This window comes from Pristis pectinata, chromosome 2 (assembly GCF_009764475.1).
Source record: "Pristis pectinata isolate sPriPec2 chromosome 2, sPriPec2.1.pri, whole genome shotgun sequence".
NCBI classification, from domain to species: Eukaryota; Metazoa; Chordata; class Chondrichthyes; order Rhinopristiformes; family Pristidae; genus Pristis; species Pristis pectinata.
In genome coordinates, this window is record NC_067406.1 from 42,594,624 (window position 1) to 42,607,377 (window position 12,754).

Here is a 12,754-nt window from a genome sequence, read left to right on the forward strand (position 1 = left end):
TGGGAGTCACGAGAGAACTGTTGGTGAAACTGGAGTCGATGTGGACATGAAAGCTGACATCAACTGTTGTAAGTTTGCTCCTTTGAGGCAACTTAAGTCATTTTACTATGTTTAAAAAAAATAGATAATTTTGTTGGGTTAACTTGTAAGAGAAATAGGAACAAGGATAGGTCATTGGAGGACAGCAATTCTGTGGCTGCGACAGGATAGATGGGTATGACTGTATCCTCACTTTGTCTGTATTAAACAAATAAATGTCCGTTTCTTAGAGAATAAAATTTGTACAACATCTTCAATGACCTTGGTAGTCAAGATGTGTTTCGGTCAATTAACTACTTCTATGGTGTAACTTTGAGAAGTGTGGAAGTTGTTATGGGTACTGCAAGGCTCCAGCGACATCAGTGAGGGAAATGACGAGATAATCCATTCTTCTGCTTGTCTTCTCCAAACATTTTGTGCTACTTGCTGATAACTCCCTGATAATGATATACCCTTATTGCCCATATTAAATAATATACTTTTCTTCCCTTCTAGATCGAAAGGCTGCAAACATTGTTAGCAGACAATGAAAAAGTGAATTTATCAGAGATTGAGCCAATACCTTTACCTTTAGAGCCACAAGTTAAAATCAGGGGTATCATCCCAGAAAAAGCAACTCTGTTTAAGGTAAATATGGGTATAGCTTTATTATGTGTGCAATAATAATGAAATATTTTCTAAAAAAATATATACTATTTTGTATGAAATTAAATTTCTATTTTTATCTCTGGGCATTCTGGTTTCCCTTGCCTTCATAATCCTAGCAGACAAAAGGTGGGAAAAGAACTGAGTCATTGAGGTAAAACCTTGCACAGCACTATTTTATGGGCCTGAAGGAGTAGGAGTATTTTCTTCAGGCACATCCAACTAACTGTGTAAAAACAATGTCTTCCCTTCCCAAATAAAAACAAAAAGTACTGGAAAAAATCAGCAGCTTCTACAGTTTTATTTTAATTTTCTTAAATATTTTCAACCTTGGCAAACATCCTTCTCCCAACGTACCTTATGTTATCTCCCAATCAGGCACACTGTGAGCAAGGCCTTTGGGACGAAAGTAAGAACAAGCAGGGAGAATCAGGGAAACTTATTATTTTCAAATTTTCAAATTTCCAAAACCATAATCCTCCTTGTTCCAAGAATAGTTTCCAGCAAGTATTGTGTTCATATTCCTAGATGTGACCAAAGAGCAACATGTAAATTTGTAAGAGGACAGAGCCAAAGATGGATCTTTTATTCAAAGATGGATCTTTTATTGGAAGATGACTGTTAGTGCCAAAACCAGTGGGTAATTTGGTTAGGCTCGACGGAATACCTTTTTGAGCCCAGACAGTAGGAATATTTGCATGAGGAATAAAAAGGCACCATAATTAATGGTACAGAAAATGAAATTGGTATCTTTGCCAAATTTACTTTGGTTAAGTTGAGATCATGAAATGGCTTGCTGCTTCTAAATGTTGAATTTAATTTTATGTACAATGTTATTTTTTTTAACCTTACAACCCTTGCTTGCTGCATGAATTCCTGTGAAATGAATTTCCACTGCAAATTGAAAAAGGCAAATTGAAACTCTTGCCTTTTTTAAAAAAAAGCCTTATTCTTTAATAAAGCTAAATATTCAAATGTTGTATTTTAGGCAGTTGATTCATCAACACAATTTTATTCATTTCAAATTTCTTTTTGGAGTGTACAACTAGAGATTAAACTATACTCCTGTTATTTCAATTAATGAAACAGATTAATACTTCAGTAATGGTGTTACCTAAGAACTATGTGTCTGCTGATTGTGGGTAGGAGGGGAAAGCTGTGAAAAATAAGGTTTTTATCACAAATGTGCACAAATATGTAAATATATGTACATGCCCTTTTTAAACAAAAGCTTGTTTTTATATGGTACCTTTTAATGTAGTAAAACATTGCAAGGTGTTTCACTGCATACCTGCTTTGATTAAGTATTTTATCATGGACCCTAGTATGTCCTTGGGTGGTCAGGTGTAAAGTTCATAGCAACTTGACATCTGGCCATATAAGAAGATTTCAGGGTTGATGATAAAATGCTCAGTCAATGAGGCAGGTTTTAAGTAGCATCTTTAATGTGGAAAGGGAGGTAGAGATGCAGAAAGGCTTAGCAAGAATTTCCTGGAGTTTAAAGCTTTGGAAGCTGCAGCTGCCAATATTGGAGTAATTAAAGTGAGGGATTTTCAAGGACAGAATTAGAAGAGCACATATCTTGGAAGGTTGCAGGTTTGGAGGATAATAGTGATCGAGAGTAGTGAGGCAACACAGATTTGATTTTAAAAAAAAAAGGATGTGAACATTATAAAACCCAGGCAATCATGTTTTCACTTGTAGACAGCTGTCCTAATTTGTTCAAGCTTCACTATGGTGGTTTGGCATCTAGATTCTCAGTGAACTGACGACTAGATATGCATACCTGAATGTCTGTTATCCTATAATGGATGCAATTATAGTAAAAACAGGGATTCATTTCAGTATGCTTGGAAGATTTAAAAATATCTGAATAGGTAATCATTTATCCACATTGTAAAAGTGTCAGAAATGTGGTAGGCATTTATCAAACTGCTGAATATCTAATGGCCATACTGTGCATTAGAGGACTGTGCATTTTTTTTAATCCAGTGTTAAATAATTTCTGCTTGAGAGAGAGAGTTTGCTTTAAATATATTTATACACCAATTTTTATCCAACTTTGTTTCAGGATGCATAGCATTCATTCTGGTTAATATCATGGAGCTATAGCAAGGAATTTCAAATTTTTCTGATATTGAAATGCATAAGCTAGTAAGGCTGATGAGCCGTAATTTGAATTGAAAGCCTGCCAATGTTCAGCTTTCTTCCAGATTCAATGCCCTTTCATCAGAACTAGGATTAAAGTTAGAAAGTTAAGGTTCTAGGATTAAAGTTAAAAGTTAGAAAGCAAGCATGTTTTAAGTTCAGAATAGGTGGGGTGGGTGGACTGGAATGGAGAGAAGAAATTAAATGTTTGTGATAGGGTGGAGACCAAGAGAAATTGTGATATAAATGATGGAAGAGTGGTGAAGACTTATTAATTACAAATGATCTGTCTGGAAAAGATGTGAAGAGGAGGAGATGAAAGAGAACAGAAAGAGGGAAAAAAGCAATGATGGAACAGTGAGATACATTGTATTTGCTGGAAATGTGAAATAAAAGAGAATGCTGGAAATGACCACCAGGTCAACATTTTCATCAAGCCTGCTGCAAAGGTAACACTTGTTGCTTGGCAAAATGTCCTCTACCTCTCAGAGGCTGAATGCCACTCTCAAATACCTCCATTTAGCTCATGATCCTACTACCAAACATCAGGCCAGTGACCTCCAGTCACTGGCCTATCCTTTGATGCTTCCCTGCACAGCCTCCAGCTTCATAGACCCCTAACCATGCAGGGATCATTTCTGCTTCCTCCACCAAGGCCCAACTGATACCCCACTATCCTCCTCCACCTGGTTCTCATAGTGAACAACCTGCAACTCCAGCACTTCCTCCAAATCAAGGGGTTAACTATTTGAACTTGCAAGGATCCAACCTATGTACATCTCTTTGTGGGACACATGGAACACTCGTACTCGGGCCTCCTCACTCACTTATTATCTGCGACATTGATGATTGTATTGCTTCGTGATCTAATGTGGAACTTGAAAGCTTTATCACCTTTCCACCTTGCTTTCACTTTCCTGTGATTGATCTCTGACTCCTTTTGGTTGCCGATTTTTCTATATCCACCTCAGAGAGGGTAGATTATTGAGCAATATCCATTGCAAGCCCACTGACAACCACAACGATCTTTGCAAAACCTCCTGCCACCCTGCTTCCTGTAAGTATTCCATTCCATTCTCCCAGTTTCTACACTTGTGTTTCCAAGATGCCATCTTTTTTCCATAATCATGTCTTCCCCCTCCACTATAGATGACAGGGCTCTCAAACACATCTTTTCCATTTTCTGCATTCAAACTTTCGTCATCTTGATCCCATAGGGTTCCTCCTATCCTCACCTGCCATGCCACCTTCCTCCACGTCAAGTTGTTCAACTGTAATTTCGGGCTGTGTGTTACTACCAGACTCCCCTTTCCATCTGTTCCCTTTACAACATTCCAAATGAACTGTTACTTCCGTGACTTCCTGATATAGTCTTCCATCTCCCCTTCTCATTTTACTTCTCCATACAAACACAGGATTTGCAGCATCTGCCCTTTTGAGCTTTTCCTACTATTACAGGGACCCAAATATTCTTTCTGGGTGAGGCAGCTTCTCACTTTGATGGTTGTTACGTGGTGTCCTCAGCAATGGGGAAACCAAACTTAGATTGACTGACCTTTGCAGAAAACTTCCGTTCAGTCTACAAAGGTGACCCCGGGCTTCTAGTCATCTGTCATCTTAATTCTTCATTTCCCTCTCTCTGTGACCTCCGCAGCCTTTGACTGTTACAAAGAAGCCGACGAAAGTTCGAGCACAGTATCTGATCTGATAACAAAGCCCCTTACAGTCCTCGGGACTTAACGTTGTATCCAACAAATCACTGAAAATATTTAGCAGGTCAGGCAACATCTGTGAAGATGGAAACAGAGTTAATGTTTTAGCTGCTGTCCGACCTGATCTTTCTTGCATTTCTGCTTTTATTTCATAGTTCCAGCGCCTGCATTTGTTTGCTTTTTGATTACTCAACTCTATCCTGTCCTGTAAGTAGCTGTCCATCTAAAACAGTCTTCCTTTTGATGGTTGGCATTGAATTAAGACCTTTGGTTAATGTTATGATTCCAAATATTGTGACCACTTCCACATTTTTAATTTGTCAGGAAACATTTGCTTTTAGTGTAGTACACTAAGTTTAGTATCCCAAGCATTATACCATTTAATATTATTTTTATAAGCTGATGTGTTAAATTTGTGAATATTCTATCTGGAAGGAAATAATCATTAATTTTTCTAATAATATTTGAAAAGATTACCTGTTTACCTGGATGTTTAAAGTATTGACATTTCATATTAGAATACACCATGGGAGAAAGATTGACTATCTACCCTGTCTATGCCTCTCATAATTTTATATACTTCAATCCACAACACTCCAGAAAAAACAATCCAAGTTTGTCCACCGTCTCCTTTATAGCTAACACTGTCTAATCCAGGCAACATCCTGGTGAATTCCTTGTGCACCCGCTCCAAAGCCTCCACATGCATCCTGTAATGCGGTGGCTAGAAGTGCACAAAATACTCCAAATGTGGAAAGTTTTATATAGCTGCACCATGACTTCCTGAATTTTATATTCACTGTCCCGACTGATGAAGGCAAGTATGTTCTAAATCTTTACCTCTTGTGTTGCCACTTTTGGGAAGCTATGGATTTGCACCCCAAGATCCCTCTGTACATCTATAAGGGTCCTGCCATTTACTGTATACTTTCCTCTTAAATTTGACCTCCCAAAGTGCAACACCTCACATTTATCCAGATTAAACTCCATCTGCCATTTCTCTGCACATATTTCCAACTATAGTGCATCTTGTAGGTGGTACACGCTGCACTGGTGATGGAATTAGTGAATATTTAACAAGGTGAGTAGCAATTAAATAGGTTGTTTTAATCTTAGAATCCTGACATATAACCATATGGAAGAAGGAGAGATATTGAGGGGGGGATAAAAGTTTAAAGTACAGAGTGCTTTAGGACTAGTAATCTGTTGAAAGTATTACCTTCCAGTTTTATGAAAGAAAATAAAAGTACTGAGTAACTGCACTTTAATACAATGCTTCCTTGGGGTTTTGTAGTTCCACATTGATTCTGCAGCTGCTCAAAAGATAGTGTTCTGATTTGCTGTGGAATCTTGTTGGAATGCAATGAATGCTCTCCATTTGCAGCAACACCGAAACAATATTATAAAAAGAGAAAAATCTTACTGAAAATCTTACCAAAACTTCAAAAACCTGTTCTGTTATATTGTATTGTTGTAGAGTGCACTAATGCCAGCCAAGCTGATATTCAAAACTGAAGATGGAGGCAAATATCCTGTTATATTCAAGCACGGTGATGATCTCCGTCAGGATCAACTTATCCTGCAGATCATTTCACTTATGGACAAGGTAGGAAACGAGCTAAACTTAATGAGTCAGCAGGGAAAACCTGGCAGAAAGCTTGTCATTTTGTTCTGCACATGTTAATATTTATCAAAATTTAGCATTATTGGTTAATTAAAATCTTCAAAGTTGTGATTTTCACTGTTGTAATTTAATAGCTAATGTATGGGACACAACGGTGCAAATAACCAAAGGAAAGTCGCACCCTGATGAGACGTATTACAGAACTTAATTGAAAACTGAATCTAACTGTAATACATCTAAAAAAAATGCAGAAAAGATGAGACTTGTAATAGTCTATTGGTAATTGATTTATTAGTGTCACATGTACTGAGGTACAGTGAAAAACTTTGTTTTGCATGCCATCCATGCAGATCCTTTCACAACATAAGTACATTGAGGAAGTATAAGGGAAAAGCAATAAGAGAATGCTGAATATAGTGTTACAGAGAAAGTGCAGTGCAGGTAGACAATAAGGTGCAAGCCATGCCAAGATAGATTGTGAGGTCAAGAGTCCATCTTATCACACAAGAGGTCTGTTCAGTAGTCTTGTTGCAGCAGGATCGAAGATGACAAGCCTAGTGGTGCATGTTTTCAAGCTTTTGTATGTTCTGCCCAATGGAATGCTGCCTTGTACATGTTTTATTCCAATTGTTTAAAATGTTCTTGATGTTATCAGTGCTGTTTGAACCTATTAAAAACTTCAAATAGTAGATATAAATAGGATAGAAGCTTATCTTCCTTATTATTTCTTCTACATGTATGCTCAACATAGCAAGTCCTTTTATAGGACAGCTGCTCTGTTTTTCCCTATTTCATATATTTCCATATTTTTGTATGACATAGGAGGAGGCTATTTCTCCCTAATGCAAGGTTGCTCTGTTGTAAGTCACTGCTGGCTCACAGAGTAACCCCATTCCCCTACTATTTCTTATACATTTCCAACATTCCTATTATCTCTCCCCAGATTCTACCATTCACCTACATATTAAGGACAACTTACAGCACCCAAGTAACCTACCAACCTGCACAACTTTGGGACGTGGGAAGAAACTAGAGTACCCACGCACTCTCACAGGGAAAACATACAAACTCCACACAGACAGCACTGTAGGTCAGGATTGAACCCGGGTCTCTAACTCTAGTAACTGCATCACTGTGCTGCCCAACTAACTTTGCAATTTTTAAAATTGTTAACTTTATGCTTGCACACTGGTAAGTGGTCCAGTTTATTTTAAAATCAAATTTCTGCAATTACCTGCTCCTATCTCTCCCAACTAAGCTTCATATTGACCCATTGTGATGACTGTATAACTGTCATTACTGTATAAAGTAGCAGCTTCTGGAATCCACAGTTATGCAGTTAAGTGAGATCCTGATTCTCCAAAGTATGTGCTTTTATGGATTTTCTAATGGAATCTTCATCATCACTGATCTAATATAAACTTATCTCCCTATAAAAGTCCTTGAAAATGTTGGATTGTGGATCATAAAGAAAGATGAAATCAAAATTAATTCTGAATAACCAAATAGATCCTGAAAATTATTGTTACATGCAGAATCTTAATTCATTGTATAGAAGGAAAAAGATGATCTGTACTTTTCTAACAAAACGCCATAAAAAGTAGTAAACACACCAAACTGTTGTTCTGTGCCATAGACCCCCCAGTAGATGGTGCTAGATTCAGTGCCATATCTGAAATGGGAAATGTATTTTGGAGCTTTCTAAACTACTTGGGGTGCCTTTTTTTTAAGTGTTCAGCCTGCAAAACAATGTCCAAAATCTCTCTTGCGAAATAACTATGTATGTACTAAGCATCTTTGTGAATCAGGGAGTAATGCAGAACCTTGAGGAACAAGTAGGGCAATGTGATTGATTCACTTTAGTTTGCTTAAGAAGCCAGCATGATATTATTTGATGAATAACCAAATCATTATGTTGTAAGCCTCTGGTTCTTGTGATTCTACCTGCTTAATTAGATCTTAAGATAATTCCTGGATCTGATCTATTTATTTAGCCAAGCATTATTTTGAAAAAAAGTTACTGTTTAGAATTCAAAGTAAATTGTATGATTTCATGGCATCATAAACCTTCATAATTCCTAAGAATTAGCGAAGTGTTATTTTGTTTGATATAGAATCCAGATGAAGAGGGAATTTCCTATGGGATTCAGTTCCCTCAGATTTTTCAGTTTTCTTTTTTCCTCCGTCTGTACCCAAGCCTATGGCAATGTTCCTAAAATATTTACGTTTAATAATCCAAGGATTTTCATTGAATTTAATCAGTAGAATTTAATCTCCATTTCACTCCTCTTATGCAGTGGCTCACCAGGAAATTTAGTGCTCTTGCCATTTTGCATGAGTGTTCACTTAAGTATATTTATCGGTCAGTAATTTATATGAGTATTTTAAGTGCTGTATTTAAATAGGAACATTTTATCTTTATTTTTAATTGTGTCATCTTGTTTCTATTTCAGCTTTTGCGGAAAGAAAATCTTGATTTGAAGTTGACGCCCTACAAGGTGTTGGCAACCAGTACCAAACATGGTGAAACATTTTTCCTAATTAAGAGATGTGTATATCTGTGTACATTCCATTCCCTTATCATATTAAGGGAATGGTTGCATTTGAACTTTGGGAGGATAGAAAATCAGCTGAATTGGAGTAGATTGTTCAGAATTTCTTTTTTCATTTTAAGATCATACGTTTTGATAAAATGAAATTACTACTTGAAACACAAATGTAATTTTAACATTTTGTTTCCAGATTTGGTCCAATGTCAAAAGGAATTCATCCTGTACCTGGTATACCTGCTTTTCATTCATCCTACAGCATATGGGAGTCACTAGCAAGGGCAACGTTGACTTACCACCCCAAATTGTGAAGATAGCTGTGGCACATCACATTGAACTGCTGCAGTCCTTCTTCCTATGTATTGCTATATATAGAAAGAGGCTATTTGGCTCAGTGAGTGCATGCAAGCTCAAAGAGCAATCCTATATCCTCATTAATTTTCCCTTCAACCTGTCCTCCCCATGTTCCTATCAACTAGATTCATTCTCCTCAGGATACCCAACTGCACTAATTTACAGTGGCCAATTAACCTACCAACCCCCATGTCTTTGGGATGTGGAAGGAAACCAGAGTACCTGGAAGAATCCCATGTGGTCACACAGTCAGCATTGGAGTTCTGGATTCACTGGAGCTATGAAGCAGTAATTCTGTTTGGGATGCCACAATGCTGTTGGATACTAAGATCCAGGATCGATCCATCAGCCATGAAGGAAGGACTATATTTCCATGTCAGAATGGTGTGTCTTGGAGGGGAACATGCAGGTAAAGGAGTTGTCAGGGGCCTGCTGTCCTTACTTTCCTTAGTGGTAGGAGTCGCAGGTCTGGGACATGCTGTTTGAGTAACTGAAGTGCACCTGGCAGCCACAGTGCACTGGTAACAAAAGTAGAGAATGTTTAGAGCCATAGATATGGCACCAGTTGAACTGTGTCATGTGTAGTGTTGAACTTTGAGTGTTGTTGGCACTGCATTCATGCAGATCAATGTAAAGTATTCCAGTACACTCCTGCTGTGTGCTTTGTAGAGAGTTGGCTGTCTGTGAGGGGGGGGGGGGGACGTCCAGAAGGTAAATAACTCTCATTGAGGTACCCAGCCTTTGATCTGCTTTTGTTGCATGGTGCTTGTAAGGTGAGAATGTTACTTGTCACTTATTAGTCTGTGCCTGAATGTTACCTAGGTCTTGCTGTGTACCTGGATGGGCTACTTCATTTTATGAAGGAGCTGAAGGTGGTTGGATCCTGAGGAACTCTTGCAGCTAAGTCCCAGGGCTGAGATGGTTAATGATGATCATTTTCCTTTGGCTGGGGCATGACATAAGCCCATGGAAAGTTTTCAGGTTAATTCCCACTAACTTTATTATTATGAGGGTTTCCCATTGTCACTGTTGGTCATATGCTATCTTTCTCTTCACCTCCATCTTTGGTTTAATGCTGCAGTCAGCTCTAACAAAAACATTCCCAGATAAATCTAAACTGACCATTGATGAGTATTTGCTGCTTGATAGCATTGTTGCTGATATCTTCCAGGGTCTTGACAGGGTGGTAATTAGTTGAATTGGATTTGTTCTTTTTTTTGTAGAAAGCAAGCCTGAGCAATTTTCCACATAGATGATGGTGTTGTAGGTGTACTGGAACAGCTCTTCTAGAGCTGTGGCTAGTTCTGGATTGCAAACCTTCAGTACTGTAGTCTTATCCCATAGCCTTTCCTTTATCCAGTGCCCTCAGCTGCTGCTTGATATTGTGGAGTGAATCAGATCAGCTGAAGGCAGGTTTTTGTGATGGCTGGGACCTTGGGAGCAATTGAAGACAGATCATCCATTGAGCACTTCTGAAGTAGGACAAAGAATGGAAATGTTCTTGAAACCTTCTCCACTTATTTGTTTAATTGTCCACCATCATCCATGACATGAACTGACAGGACTACAGAGCTATGATCCAATTCCTTGATTGGGGATTATTAGTCTCTAACCATATGCACACTACTTTAGTTATTTAGCATTCATATGTCCTGAGTTTTGAGGGTTAACATTTCCCTTTCAAGTACATTTGGAATGCTCTTCTGCTGTTTCTGGCATGCTCTTCTACACTCTTCACTGAACCAGGATTGCTCCCTTAGCTTTAGAGTAAGGTAGAGTGAGGGATATACCAGTTTTTGTGGTTCAACCCTGTGGTGGGTAACAATTAAACAGCTACTGATGGCTCCCCAGTACGTCATGGATGTGTAGTTTTGAGTTGATGAATCTCTTAAGTGTATTGCAAGATGGTGTGTCACACAACGTGATGACAGAACATTTTTTTTAAACAAGGACTGTACAGTTCCATTCCTTCCAAAACAGTAATGGAGAAATGTATCTGCAGCAGGCAGATTAGCAAGGAGAAGGTCAAGTAATTTTAATTAGCATGAAGGTGAGTGAACCAACAAGACTTGGCTAGTTTGGTCAGTAATGATGCTACGTAGCCCTCTTGCTGATGGATATTGAATCACCTACCTGAGTTTATTTTTGCCCTTCTACTTCCAAATATTATTCAGCCTAGAGAAGTGTTGATTCATCAACTGAGAGAAGATGGTAGGTGGTAATCAACTACTTGCCTGTGTCTAACCTGATATCACAAGACTTCACAGCATCTGGATTTAGTACTGAAGGTCCTCAGACCATTTCTTCTTGAGTGTGTACAGTTGTATCATCATCTCTGTTGGATCTGTTTTGCTCATAGAACAGGGCATACTAAACGATTGTGATGAAAGAGTCTGGTACGTTGGCTGAAAGGTATTATTCCAAAAGTATAACTACATCAGCTTCTAGAGTGACTAGTCTAGAATACTTCTGATTTTAGATATCAGGCCCAGAGTCGTCCTGAGGAGGACTTGACCAGGTTGATTGGGCAGGGCACAACTTTGTAGTGTTCAGATCTGATGTCTGGGTTGATCTGTTTTAATTTTATTCTTATTTTGTTTTCCTAATTTTATTGCAATTGGATACATACTATGTCATTCAGAGTGCAGTTAAGAATTTACCACATTGGTGTGGCTCTAGATTCACATATAGAAGAGGTTGAGTAAGTCTGTCATTTTTTTTCTGCCAGCAATCCCACTCCCTCACTTATTTCCCCTGTAGCCCTGCAACTTTATCTCACTCAAATGCCATCAACTCCTTTTTTTGATTCTTTTTGCTACTTAACTACACTAAAGGATAATTTACAGTAGCCAGTTAAGCAACCAGTACGAGTGGCAAGAAACTAAAGCACCTGGTCCACACAGTCATAAATAGAATGTGCATGCTACACATGGACAGCACCCAAGGTCAGGATCAAACTTATGCACCTGGAGCTATGAGGCAGCTGTACTCACTACTGTGCTGCCCATTGAAAAGCAGATTCTTCCAGCTGGTCCCTATTGAAGTACCTTGCTTGACTTTTGTCCTCATCTTGGCCCTTTTATTCTTCTCTGAGTGAGTTTATAGATGTCAATGTGGTTTTTAGCAAGGAGTTTGATAGGGCTCCACCTGGCGAGCTGAGCAGGAAAATTTAAAAACCCATGGTATCCAAAGAAAAATGCCGCTGAATCTAAAATAAATTAACAGCTTGAAGTGTCCAGATGTTAAAATGATTTGAAGGTTGTTTTCAAAGGGATTGAAATGTATAAAATTCGTAAGGACATATCAGTGGTTGCTGGGAAGATGATTTTCCTGTTTGGAGAGTCCCAAACTTGAGGTCACAGTCACTGTATAAAGGGCAGCCACTTAGAACTAAGACGAATAGAACTTTCTTCATTAAGTTTTAAATCTTTAGAATTCTCTATTCCAGAGAGCAGTGAGTGCTCAAACATTGATTACATTCAAACCTGAGATCAATAGATTTTTGTTTACTAAGAAAGTCAAGAAGTATGGGAACGTTATTGAAGGCTGGAGCTGAGGTAGATGATCAGTCTTAATGAGCAGTATTATAAAGCTGAATGGCGTACCCTTATTTTTCATATTGTCATTAACATCTACTTTACATCTTACACAAACACAAGTTATTATCTTAATGCAAGAGTCAC

At 38.2% G+C, this 12,754-nt stretch overlaps 1 protein-coding gene across 1 annotated transcript in view; it reads left to right on the forward strand.

The window, feature by feature from the left end:
* The window catches only part of pik3c3 (phosphatidylinositol 3-kinase, catalytic subunit type 3), a 90,283-nt gene that overhangs the window by 55,948 nt on the left and 21,581 nt on the right, over positions 1-12,754 (forward strand). Inside the window, exons 16-18 of the mRNA XM_052036947.1 lie at positions 535-666; positions 6,022-6,150; positions 8,622-8,691. Coding sequence (XP_051892907.1) covers positions 535-666; positions 6,022-6,150; positions 8,622-8,691 — 331 coding nt within the window. The remainder of the gene's footprint in view (positions 1-534; positions 667-6,021; positions 6,151-8,621; positions 8,692-12,754) is intronic.